Raw genomic sequence first — 12,715 nt, forward strand, 5'->3', positions numbered from 1 at the left:
ATACCATGACCGGGAAGATCGTACAATTCCCAGTGGAGTTTTCCAGGTGATTCTTTTATGTTATGTTGAAGGTTGATTATTCTGACTTGATTTTTCTTAATGCTTATAGTGTGCATTTTAGTACTTAGTATTGAGTTTACTTCGCCATCCTGGATAAAAAATAGTTTGTTAGTTTCAATAAAACCATTTTTATATAAATTATACAATAAGTAGACATACAATCATTCTCTTCGAAACAGTTATTGTAGTACTAATCTCATTAGGATCATATAAAATTCTGAAGGAACTCGGGATTTAGTGATGATTTAACAACGATGAATCTCAAGTCATGTTCTTGACAAATTCACTCGTAACACGTTCCAATTTAGCAGCCACAAACTATAAAGTTATCAAAAATTCAAGCATCGTTGAGCTGCCGTTTTGCGTAGAACAACCTCCAATGACAATTGTCAATTGTCGTAGTACCGCTTCTTCATGGCCCGATACTTGCGCAAGCTATAGAGTGCTTCAATCTCCTTAACGACGTACTCGCCCAGGGCAATGGATTTCTCGATTTTCTCCGGATCGGTTTCCACGCTTTGACGTTTGAAGGCATTGTAGCACTTTTGGCGAAACTTGTCCGCACCACCGGGGTACTCCCGTCCGAGATATTGCAACTGAAAGTGAGAACCATCGTCAAAGTTAGTTGAACAGAAAAACTAAGCTTCACTTATTAGGAGTTTGATCGTTTGACCAACCCGTTTGTACAGATCCAGTACGCGCCTTCTGTTGCCGGACATGGTTTGTTGTGGGTTGCAGTGAGTTCCAAAACTTTACAAGTTAAAATAAATTTAAAACAAAAAGAAAACCAAAGCTCACGTAACTAGTTATTAGGTTGTATGTTGTTACCTGATAATTTCTTATCAAAACAATCTACTCTGAAAGATAGGTGTATAGAAAATTCGTCAGTCACTGTTGTCAGATATTGCTGTGCCTCTCTATCAGTCACGTCAATGTTATTGATACATCCGCATCAAAACGAATGTTAGCACATAACCTGTGTTTCACGAAATATGCTAAATTATTTTAATTTGTTTTTCTCCAAAATAACTATTAAAGTCACTTTTTTGCATTCATTAATCAACACAGAAAGAATGCAGGTTTGAAAGCACCATCAATAGACAGTGAGAGAATAGTTTGAATAATAGTAAACAGTTCAGTTAGTATACTGCAAGTTCAACGATCATCTCACTGAGATTGGCAAAACATTGCCAACAGTTAACTGCTGCGAATCAATTCTGAGATAAAAGCGTTAGTAGGGATCAAGTGTGATACTTCATTTACCGGTTTGCATTGAACTTTTAAGAATAATGCGGCAATGCATAATTTTTATAACCCGTCACCTTAGTTTTCACAAGAGATTTCAATTTTAATTAGATTCTAATAGAATATCGGTGCAAAATGTTGAACTTGAAGGATGGGTACACGAGCACAGTTTTCGTTCAGGACATCAATTTAATTTAGGTTGACATAACACAAATAATTTGTGACCAGTTGGGACAGGAAGACCTGGTCACTGTTTTTAGAAATGGAAACGAATGAAATCGCTGGTGTATGCAGTTGTCCTCTCATCCGTCCAGCATCAACGAATTATCAACCAAACTTAACAGTGAAAGATGTGCCGTTGAAAACGGCCTTCGGCAACAATTTCCACCGTTTCACCAATACTTTCATACCGCTCTTCGATTGTACACATTACACAGCTGTTTTGGCTGTTCGTATCGTAGGTGTCACCTCATAGTGGTGTGGAGGGGAAACATGCTAAAGCCGGACCGGATGGGAGGAAAGAACCGTTGCGCAGCGGCAATATATCACGATGTTGTGTACAAACAAGAATCACGTAGACCTAGAGAATGAACGCCGGCAGCAGCGTTCGTAGCGTGGTCAGCAGTAAATGTTCAGAACTGAAGGGTGGAAGTGCACCACTACCAAGCGGAAGGTACATACACCAGTTAAAGCCGCGTAGAATCAGCTTTGTGCTGCTTCTTCACTTGTTTATCAAGTAAGTTTTCAGTAGGGATTGCACAATTGAACTTGCTTTCAAGCTACGTTTGAATTCGTATTGTTTTTTCTTTGTTCGAAAAAAAATCTTCAAATCTTATTGGATAAAAGATGTTCTTGAATGGAATACTTTCGCTTGAAGAACTACAATTGTAAGTAATCTTTGATTGATTTTTTTTGTACGAAACTGTATTGTGTTTTTCATTATCAAGGCCTTCGCAAACAACAAGCTACTGCCGACTTTGTCTGACTGAAGAGAATCTCATGGAACTAGGATCCTTTGGAAAGGTGCTTTCTGTAGCGGTTACCAACCATGACAGTACAGCTCAGCTGGTTCAGTTGATCTATGAATGTACGAATGTTAAGGTGAGTGGCTCTTATTGAATCTCTCTGCGCTGAAAGTGTCAGTACTTTACTCACGCTTCGCGTTAGTCAAGGTTTTCATCACGCTGTTCTGTGATGATGCCATACCTACTAGCTACTACCCACTCTGCTTACTCGTTGTTGTTTACTTAACGGTAATCTTTGAGGTTATTAAGAATTTATTAAGTTTTCCTTGAAAGCCCGCTAATTTAAATGACACCTCGTTCAGTTTAGACGAATTCGTTTTGACGAAGAACTACGGCTTACAGGAAGTTAATGAAGATAGGGTGTTATTCTAAAACAACCAAAAATGTGTGTCACAAAAAAGTGATAGATTTTAAACACTAATAACTCGGGACGTTTCTGATCGAAACGAGCCCGATCAGAATGCAGAATCGAGGCGTATATTCTTTCTTATCAATCTAAACGAATTTGATATCCTGAACGTAAAATGTGTTTGTAAGGTGTGCTACCATTCCATATATGTTCGACAGTTTGAATTCGATATTCTATTAGAAGTTAATGACTGACGTCTCGTGTAAAAACGGAATGTAACATTTCGTGCCTGCTACCGCACTAATCTTAATAATTCATTGCGACACAGTTAGTAAGGAATCAAACACGAGCTCTAATAACAAAGTTAATTCTATTAAAGTTAAGTTTTTCTGTCAAATGAACTAACTTTGCATTATAATCCTTTGTTAAATATAGCACATTTATTGGAGGTTTCTTAAGCAAGACTTATTTGATAGCTAATTTGCAGTTGTGTGCTAGTTATTGAATGTCAATTGTATATAGCGTAAAAAGTTACGTGAATACTTCCGAAATGCCATACCTACTGTAAGCGTGGCTAGGTTGGTATATTGAATATTAAGAATGTATGTAAAGCTACTATACGTCACATCTTCCGTTTTTTCACTTTTCAGTAATAGTCAAAATCTTTTTGTATATTAGGTCTGATAATTCTACCTGAACGTGGTGTTTGTTGTTGGATACCATCCGAAGGTGGTTCATCTACTGTATGACTACTGTCTAAGACCTCGCTGAAGTTATTGGTGGATGTTGCTTCTTCGTCCTGCATACGTTCATCTGGTTCGTCCGCCCCTTTAGACCGCCGCAACCGCAAGTGATGCGCGTTTCTTTTGAGCACCTTATCTCCATCGTCCACTGCATATGATCGACTGTCTAGCTGCGTTAGAATAGTTGCTAGTTTCCATGTTTTGTTGAAAGTATTTTGAAGCAATACATGATCTCCTTGTCGAAAATTATCAGACTCAACGGCGCCACGATCCGCATACGTTTTCTGCATTTTTCTTTCATGACTGAACGCTTGACTGACTTCCATAATTATTTTTGGTTGTAGTGTTTCTGTTGTTGTTGGAAGGTTGGATCGAAGAATTCGACCCATTAATCTTTCACTGGATGCTGGTAGTCCATCAGATCGTGGAGTATTCCTTACGTGCAGCATTGCCAGGTGAATGTCTGACTTATCTTCAGTACACTTGAGAATAGCTTGAGAATAGCTTTGGCCGTTTGGACGAATCGTTCAGCTAGGCCGTTGGCTCGCGGAAAAATCGGACTAGAGGTACTATGGTCGAAACACCATTGCTTCGCAAAAGCTTTAAACTCTTGGAACGAATACTGTGGGTCATTGTCCGATTCGAGGACTCGGGACATTGAAAAGATTCGGAATAAAGTGCCGAAAGAAGACAAGAGCCCTGGAACACACTAAGGGACAGATTTCGACGCTGAAATCTGAATGCTTCTGGTTGATAGAAAATTATTCCGGAAAATGCTTTGCTTTGGACGACGAAAGTTACTTCCCTCTTTCGAAGATGCACCAGAACGAATGTTTGAACAAAATTTTTATCCCGTTTCTACAAAAACATCATGCAGATGGACAATGCGTGTTTTGGTCGGATAAAGCATTATCGCATATCTGTTTCTGTTTGCAGCACGAGGTGGGGCAGTTAGAGCCAAGTCTGTCCAGGGCTGAGATAAGGTGGTTGTGATAATGATAAAAGAATCCGTGCGGATAACACTAGCGCCATAATGCGTTGGTGATTATGGATTAATGAAGAGGAAGAAGAGTGACAGAACTTGGCTCGTTATAATTGTGTACTTGGTGAATATTGAATAAGATGACTTGTACTTATCTTGTTTTCTCCTTCCTTTGTTCGTTTGCTCGTCTTGTTCGTACGTCTCTTATCTTAGTTTGCTCTTATTCACGGCTCCATGCCGTCCTCTCCGTCGTTGTCACCAGTGTAGTCGTCTGTGGCTGATCTCTTGCCGCCCCTCACGACAACATTATTGTTACCGTGAAAAGAAGCGATAGAGATCAGGCAGAGAAAAAAAAGAAAAGAAAAGAAAAGAGGAAGTTTTTAGTCAACATGTTGATTGCAATTTTCGGGTTAGTAATAACACGAGAATTTTATGTCTGTCCATCACCTATGCTACTACCAACTAACTACTCGCTAGGATGGACGCTACTCATCAATATTATCGCTCAGAACTATCGAAAAGCCACTTGAACTTCCGAAAAATAGAGCAGATGCGATATAATGGGGACTGGTACTCGCTCGTATTATTCCCGGTGGCAATAATTGCGTATTTGTAGCGGTAGTCAACCGATTTGTCGGTATGCTCTTCAGACCGTGGTCAAATTGAAGCAATTCTGTAACTAAGAAAGGATGAGGTGGATCATGTAGAACTTCACTTGGAGATATGTATATATGCCGTGTTAAGTTTTAAGTGCAAGCTGTCGCTAAAGCAAGACTTAATAATATGTTAACGAAGTTGATAATTCTGTGAGGATGGTATTGAATCGAAAAAATCCTCATACCATGGCCATATATTATGTACTACGACCATATTTTAGGAAGTGGGAATGATAGTATATTGAGGACAGCCCTTCACTATCGCTTCAATCGGCTGCAATCAGCCAGAGAATCGAATACCTGTTTTTACTTGAAGAGCTATACTCTAAAAATATTTAGTTAGAAATGGAATTCCAGTTGAAGTCTGCCAGGATTGGGCAATGGACAGAACAAAATATATATCGAGGCTATAAAGCTTTTCGAGAGATCCACTAAGTCCGACCGCGACGACAGCAGCAAGAATGGAGAGGAGCAGACCGCCGGTGAGTTGCCACCGTCCGACTTGATGCACTCTCCGACAGAGGCTCATCAGCATTAGGAGGGCCCTTGGGAGACAAACAGCGTCATTCATGATCATTTTATGTTGTTAGTTGAATACCGTTAACGCGGTTAGTCACAAGACATGCAAATCATTCTAATAAAGGAGGGAAATACGAAAATAATAATTATAATTAATTACATCCAAAACAATACAATAGAGGTGACGTAACAGCAACGATGGCAATATTAGTAATAATAGTAATAACATAGGAAACTGACACAGGAAACACAGCTACTGACTATAACTTCCTGCCTATTAATAATTGTAATTTGGTAGCATAGGTATAAGAAGAATTTCCGACTCATCATAGAACACTCAAACATATATTCATTCGTACCTATACACCCATGCACACTCATACATGCATACACATGTATACATGTACGTGTGTGTGTATTTTTCAGTGCTGTGCTGTCCATAATCGCATAACAGCCACAAATTCTATGGCAATCTCATAGAAAATGTCTCGATTACGCAAATAAAGACATCACATCATTTTTGAACACCCGTTCATTCTAACTAGCGATAAATTTTAATTTTCATGAGTAAGTCAAAATCTCATGAATGGTGGGTAGGATTTGGTTTCAGTTTTCTAGAGAAATTTCTGTGCATACCAGCAATTCATCTAGGGAACTGAGTAAGCCCTCCCGGTGCTTCGGCCCAAACGGATTGGATTTAAAATCAAATCCGTTCGATTTCGCTCCATTCCGCTTTACGAGCCACATGCTACACATAAAGCTAAATTATGCAATACTATACTACATACTACACATATATCTAACTTAAACTGTATTACATTCTACATGCGGAATTAAGTTTAGGAGTCTGCCGAAGTGCGCGACAAACCACCTACCCATGGGAGGGCGGATAAAGCATTATCGCATATCGCCAAAAAACACAATCGTTCCTGAATTCGATCCCATCTATGCACAAAAACCGTATAAAAAATCTCGGCCTAAAAAGAGGATTTGCATGCTATACAGTAAAAAATTTTGTCGAGACGGGATCTGTTGCAAACCGTAAAAAACCGAAAGAAAACGATGCGTTAGAACTGCAGAGGTGAAAAAGGTTGTCCGCAAGGAAAATGGCGGTTGAGCTGAATATCAACAGGGAATCTCTTCGACGAATTTTGAAAATGGATCTGGATGTGAAAGCATTTAAAACACGTAAAATTCATGGATTACCGGAAGCAACAAAACAAAAACGGCAGAAAAGAAGCAAACTGCTGCTCCGTCGGCACGGTGATGCCGGAGTAATCTTTTCTGACGAGAAGTTGTGCATTCTTCAAACCCCGCATCATGCTCAAAATGATCGGTTGTGGTCGGTTTCGATCATTGACGTTCCAAAGCACAAAGCGAGTGTACCACCACAATAGCAAAATTCATCAGCGGTCATGGTATGGGGAGGCATTTTAAAGAAAGAGAAACTTCCTTATCTAGAAATGGTCTTAGAACAAAATTTGATGCCTCACGTTCGGAGAATGTATGGCGAGGAATATTACTGCTTGCAACAGGATGGAGCTAAAGCCCACACTGTAATTCTTGTGCAAACGTGGTGCAAAGCTAATCTGACGGATTTCATATCGAATAGTAATTACCCTCAGGTTCTTGTAATTTGAACCCACTGGGTTTTTGTAAATGGGGTACATACAACAGAAGCTCAAGGACTATGAATACCATAATTTAAATGAATTTAAGTTAGCTATCATCGAGATGTGGGATGACATTCCGATGGAAGTAGTGCGTGCCGCATGTAACGATTTCATAAAGCGTTTGAAGCATGTTAAAAGGCGATTCAATAGAGCAATGATTGTTTGTTGCATTCTGTATCTATGAGTAAACAACTTCTGAAACTAAAATTCGAAATAAAGCCCTTATTTACAAAAATATATGACTTTGTTTTTGTTCGAATATATATGTGTCACACTGTATACTAATCAGAATTAGTGATAGTTTCCCCGCCCTGGGGCGTGGGAAACTAAGGGTAGGCCCAAAATAGAAGTATACTGAGAAAACTAGTGCCACACCCTATACCGTGGACCCCCCTTCGTTTGACCGTTTTTAATCTGAACACTTTAATTTGAACCCCGTTGGTTTGCACGACGTGCAAATTAAAAATGGTTCAAACGTCATTCTCAACATGACATCATTTGTTTATGCAGACAATGCACATAAACACGATTTGTTTGTACTGACCTAGCGTGTTTAATCGGTTTCACATTTCGTTTTCCTAACGATTAAGATAGAAATCTGATCGGAAAATGCAATATTCGCACTTGCAACTGCCAACTAAAACAAACCACCAAAACAATAACAAAGAGCAGGGCGGCCAGTTCACACAGGTTTCAGCATATTTCGGGTTACCAGTTATTCAAATTAAAAAGTAACCCCGTTAGTTTGCATGAGAAATCGTTCAAACGAACGGGGGTCCACTGTATTCAAAATTGTATGGTATATTGTATTGTATAAACATTCTTGACTTACTTTTACGTACTTGTGTGGCCATGTCCGCGCCAGTCCGCCAGAACAAACGGATGAAATCAGAAATCTCCGATCCACTTCCATCTACGTTCATGAATTTCTATGGCTATCGACTGTTGATGACACCGATGATGAAGTTCCTCATTGGATATCCTGTTGTCAGGCCACCAGGCACGAATGACATATCGCAGGCAGCGACTGATAAATACCTGCAGTTTTTGCGTTGTCTCCACTGAAACGCACCATATTTCGCAGGTGTACACCAGTACGGATTTAATGTTTAAATTGAGAATTCAGATTTTCGTATGTAGAGTGATCTGGGTCAAGTGCCAAATGTTTTGCAGACCTGCAAAGGCACCCCTGGCCTTCCTGATCCCTTTCTTGGTACCACCATTGGGCGTTGTCTGGCTACCAAGATATTGAAGGCTTCCACCTGCTCCACAAAAAAACATTCTGTGCTTAGGCGATATTTCGGTACTATCCTCTGCAGGTTCCACCTTTCCTTGATACATACGTAACCGATCTAATTTTCTTACTGAAGTCACCGGAGTTGATTTTTCTGTTATCTTGGTATTCAGTCGCCTTGTACTGAGGTTTGAACTATAAATGAGTTATGATAAGGTTATATTGAGTGGCGCCGTGGAACGTTTTTACCTCAAATGCCAGAATGTAATACCTGTCCCAACGGTAGCTTGTGTTCTTCAACGATGGCCCAACAAAATTTGTTCCATTCCAGAATTTCAACCTTCATGTGTTGCAGATTACCTTTTCTATTGTGTTGCCATTAGATTTATATTCTTAGCTTTTCTCTAAACTTATCTTCAGGTTTTTAGCAATAGTTAAAACATTCAACGGAGGATGCGAAGATGCCGAGCCGAGCATTGTTTTGGGAATCATCAACCTCGTTCTGGCTAGATAGCTTTAATGACGTTTTGTAACACTCCTAGACTGCCATGAATCGCATAGCAGTCCCATTTTCTATGGAGTTTTCTATATAATTGGGGCTGTTATGCGATTCACGGCAGTAGATTTGCCATGACAGCATTACAGCCTGTTTAGTGTTCCAGTTTACTTTCGAATGCGCTTTGATCAGATAGCGCGATGTCGAGCGCGACATTTGCTTCATTCCGCTTGCTCATTTATATCCGCACACATAACGGTCGTTACTTTAGCAAACCCTATGCCTACTCACTCTGATTCAATCCGTCCTACTGGACAATTCGGAAAGTTACGAGCTTGACGAAAGCATCACCGTGGTTCTGCGATTTCAGGTCTCATCCGACGAGGATGTTATTTTAGGCTATTTAGAATGTATGTCGTCGCTTATAAACACGTGGCTTTTTCAGTGGGGTTCCATATAGTTTTTTGATTTGCTTCCATTCTTTACTTTGCAGCTTTCGCTTGTCGACGAGCCGGATTGTGCCATCTGCGGTGGTTGCCAACGAGCGCTGGCCGAGTTTCATCGCTTCCGATCGCAGGCGAAACGCGTGGACGAACTTATCAAATCTCGTCTGGTGGAGAATTCTTTCAAGCCAACTGGAAACGTGAATGAAACCGATAAGACTGATGACCTCAAACCACAATTGCCTGTAGATAATAGTTCACCCAGCGAAAGCGCAATTAGTCATAAGTTACTATCGAAACGGAACTACTCGCCCACGAATGGTACCATAAAACCGCGTCCTCGAACAAAGATTTTAAAACCGTTTCTGGTTGCGGTCGCAAACGGAGGTAAGCATAAATGCCGCTACTGCCCGAAATCGTTCCACACATCCAACGGGTTGGCGGAGCACGCTCGTCTGCATAACCGTCCGCACCAGTGTCCCAACTGTCTGGAACAGTTCCAGCACGCACCGTCGCTGGCGAGACACGTACGCAACAGGACCTGTTTCACCTTCACCAAATATCGCTGTCGAGTGTGCGCGGAAAGTTTCCTAGAGCAGGGTCATTGGGTGGAGCACATCAAGATTCATGCCGTCGATTTTCCCTACCAATGCCAGGAGTGTCTGTCACAGTTCAAACATAAAGCCACCTTACGACGTCACGTCAACACGGTGCACCTGCTGCAGTACTAGAAGAGTGCCCGAAAGTATTTGTGAGTGTGTGTGATAAAAATTAAATTAAATTAAGAAAAAAAAATATTGCAATGCCTAACTTAATAGAAATGAATTATTTTACCCTTCCTAAAAACGAAATAGTAATAAAGCTTATTTTAAATTTTAATTTGATTCGATGTGCTGTTGTTTTTTTAGAGTTAACATACGACATACGAGTAAAGGGCAGTCCTAGTTTTACTTCAACTCACTCTATTTGTTGCTTTCGTACTTTGAAAGTTGTGTTACACTTATCTGCTATGATCGGCATGTTTACCGTCGGTCGAGTTTTCCCCGCTATTGGTAAAATGGTTGAAATGCTCAACTTGTTCTTCTTTTTTCACTGCGATAATTAATACACCCAGAGTAAAAACTACATGCACAAATTTCCGTGCTCGTCTACCGGTAATACCTATATATGTAGTTGTAAGCGCGTCAAACACCAAGTCGTTCGTTATAAAATATATATAAACTTGTCGCGTTTTCTATCGAATCACAAATCCAATTCTATCCGAATGGTTTTCTTGTTTTTTTTTTCAATCTGAACAACATCTACAAGTTTTGTGTTTCCCCTGTTTGGTATATGGTGAGCCATTGTGCGCGTTTCAACAAAGCTTGTTTATCAATAAATTGTTTGAGTGTGTGTCTGTCAATGTGTGTGTGTGTTGTGTTTGAGTGAGTGTGTTATCGCAAACTATGATAATAGCATCTACAAAAAAATGGCGACCACTGCTTTTCAGGTTAGCTTTGCGTCACCACCAATCATGGTGCAAACAATGGCATTTCGTTGAGGAATGTTCTTTTTTTATCGTCACAAATGTGCTTATCTTTAACTAATAGGACTAGTTTCTTTTCCGGCTGGCTGCTGCTACTACTTTCGTTGAACTGTTGAACGCGCCGTTCCACGTTCCGGCGTGTCTCTCTACTATGCGATACTTAGACCGGTTGTGTGTAACTTCTGTTCTAGTTTGTAAGGTTGTTTTTTTTCTTTGTTTTTGTTCAATTGTTCTTTCCACAGGCACATACATTTAGCTGTTTTCGTTTTTCAATTTTCTCAAGTACTCTAGTTTAGTACTGGTTATTTCTTTAATGTAGTATCTCTGTTCTTACTCATTTATTTAGATTTATTTTGTTTTTTTTTTAATTTTTTGGTTTCGATACTCAGTTTTTTTGATACGGCGTTTTTTCGAAAAATAGCAGTTTTTTTTATGTAAGGCCCAAGCACAATTGATGTTTTTCTGTATTTTTCAAATGTCACAGTTTTTCTCACAATTAAACAAATTATCTGTCAGGTTCTGCGGAGCACTAAAAAGGTGGATTTAACGAGTAGCAAAAAGTGTCCTGGTTTTTCTGGTCATTCTTTTTTAGATGAAAATTACTTATTAGGTAGCGGGATTTAAAGAATAGTAAACAGATCAAGAGCCAGCATAGATTCCGATGCTTTGCTGCGAAAACTAGCGATAGTTTTGTTGGTCCTGAGCCGCTGTTCCCATGCCAGGGACGACTTTAAAAGTCAAAATTTGACGGCTTGACGTTTGCTCAACGCAGTGAGCCCCTGAAGGTTAGGATTTCGAAGAGATGCGACGAGAAATGTGACAGCTGAAGACTAAATCGGCCGCCGGAAAGGACCGACTTCCGGCAGAACTCTAGAGTATAGGGTATTTGATAGGCAAAGAAACTACCGGAGGAATGGATAAAAGGTGTGGTGTGTCTCATCTACAATAAGGGTGATCGGTGGCTGAATTGCTGTAATTATCGCGACATTTCGCTGATCAACGCCACCTACAAGATCTTGGGGCCTATTCTCACAGTCACTTCACCTCACCTCACTTCTTTCACTTTCCTGTCACCTCACCTAAAGTCACCTCACCTTACACACTTAAAAAAAAGGACCGAGTTCGGTAAATTATCGTCAATTTTACCGAACTCTGAGCAGCAGAACGTTCGGTAAAAAATTTTTATGATGCCAAACATTACTAATGATCCGTAAACGTCGATTGGCACCATCGAATTTTACCGAACGTTCGGCTGCTCAGAGTTCGGTAAAAAAAATTTAAGTGTGTACAGGCCCTATTTGATTTGTACAGTCACCCAGGTGACTGTGAGGATCGCAAATTGTCACGTCGCCTAAAAAAATTAGGTGAGGTGACTGTGAGAATAGGGCCCCTTGTTACGTCGTCTATCTCCAATAGCAAGAGACTTTGTAGGACAATACTAAGCAGGGTTTAGCGGGGGAACGCGTGCTACTACAGATCAATTTTTCATATTGCGACCAACCTTCCAGGGCTTCAACGCAGCTCAGTCTAGTTCAATTAACGGACGAAGATAGAGTTCAAGAATTAGCTAGTGCTATTTTCACGGAGTCGAGAGTTGAGTGGGCAGTGGATTCTATAAGTCCCTTCAAGTCCCTTCAAGTTTCCCTCAAGTTCCCTCCAGGAGTAGATGAAATTTATCCATTCATTCCCCAAGCAACTAAAAGTTCGAATTTCACTTAAGGAATAAACTTGAAAGTTCATATTTGGTTCAAATTTAGTTCCGCAG

General features: G+C 40.2%; 2 protein-coding genes across 3 annotated transcripts; one reads left to right on the top strand and one right to left on the bottom strand.

Annotated features, from left to right (window-relative positions):
* Positions 1 to 217: 217 nt before the first annotated feature.
* Positions 218 to 911, bottom strand: LOC128745387 (electron transfer flavoprotein regulatory factor 1). The gene is made up of 3 exons (XM_053842451.1): positions 889 to 911; positions 738 to 810; positions 218 to 656 (listed from the first exon to the last, which is right to left on the bottom strand). Exons 2-3 carry the CDS (start codon positions 777 to 779, stop codon positions 450 to 452), a joined length of 249 nt encoding a protein of 82 aa, XP_053698426.1. The 5' UTR covers positions 780 to 810; positions 889 to 911; the 3' UTR covers positions 218 to 449.
* Positions 912 to 2,009: 1,098 nt separating this feature from the next.
* On the top strand, positions 2,010 to 10,281 carry LOC128745345 (zinc finger protein Xfin-like). Of its 2 annotated transcripts, XM_053842391.1 has the most exons (4): positions 2,010 to 2,041; positions 2,152 to 2,192; positions 2,253 to 2,406; positions 9,476 to 10,281. In XM_053842391.1, exons 2-4 carry the CDS (start codon positions 2,152 to 2,154, stop codon positions 10,154 to 10,156), a joined length of 876 nt encoding a protein of 291 aa, XP_053698366.1. In that variant the 5' UTR covers positions 2,010 to 2,041; the 3' UTR covers positions 10,157 to 10,281. The 2 variants fall into 2 exon arrangements, with proteins under 2 accessions (XP_053698366.1, XP_053698365.1); XM_053842390.1 differs by lacking the exon at positions 2,010 to 2,041 and having other exon boundaries at positions 2,086 to 2,192.
* The last annotated feature ends 2,434 nt before the right edge of the window (positions 10,282 to 12,715 follow it).

The sequence above is a fragment of the Sabethes cyaneus genome, chromosome 1, assembly GCF_943734655.1.
Source record: "Sabethes cyaneus chromosome 1, idSabCyanKW18_F2, whole genome shotgun sequence".
Classification (NCBI taxonomy): Eukaryota; Metazoa; Arthropoda; class Insecta; order Diptera; family Culicidae; genus Sabethes; species Sabethes cyaneus.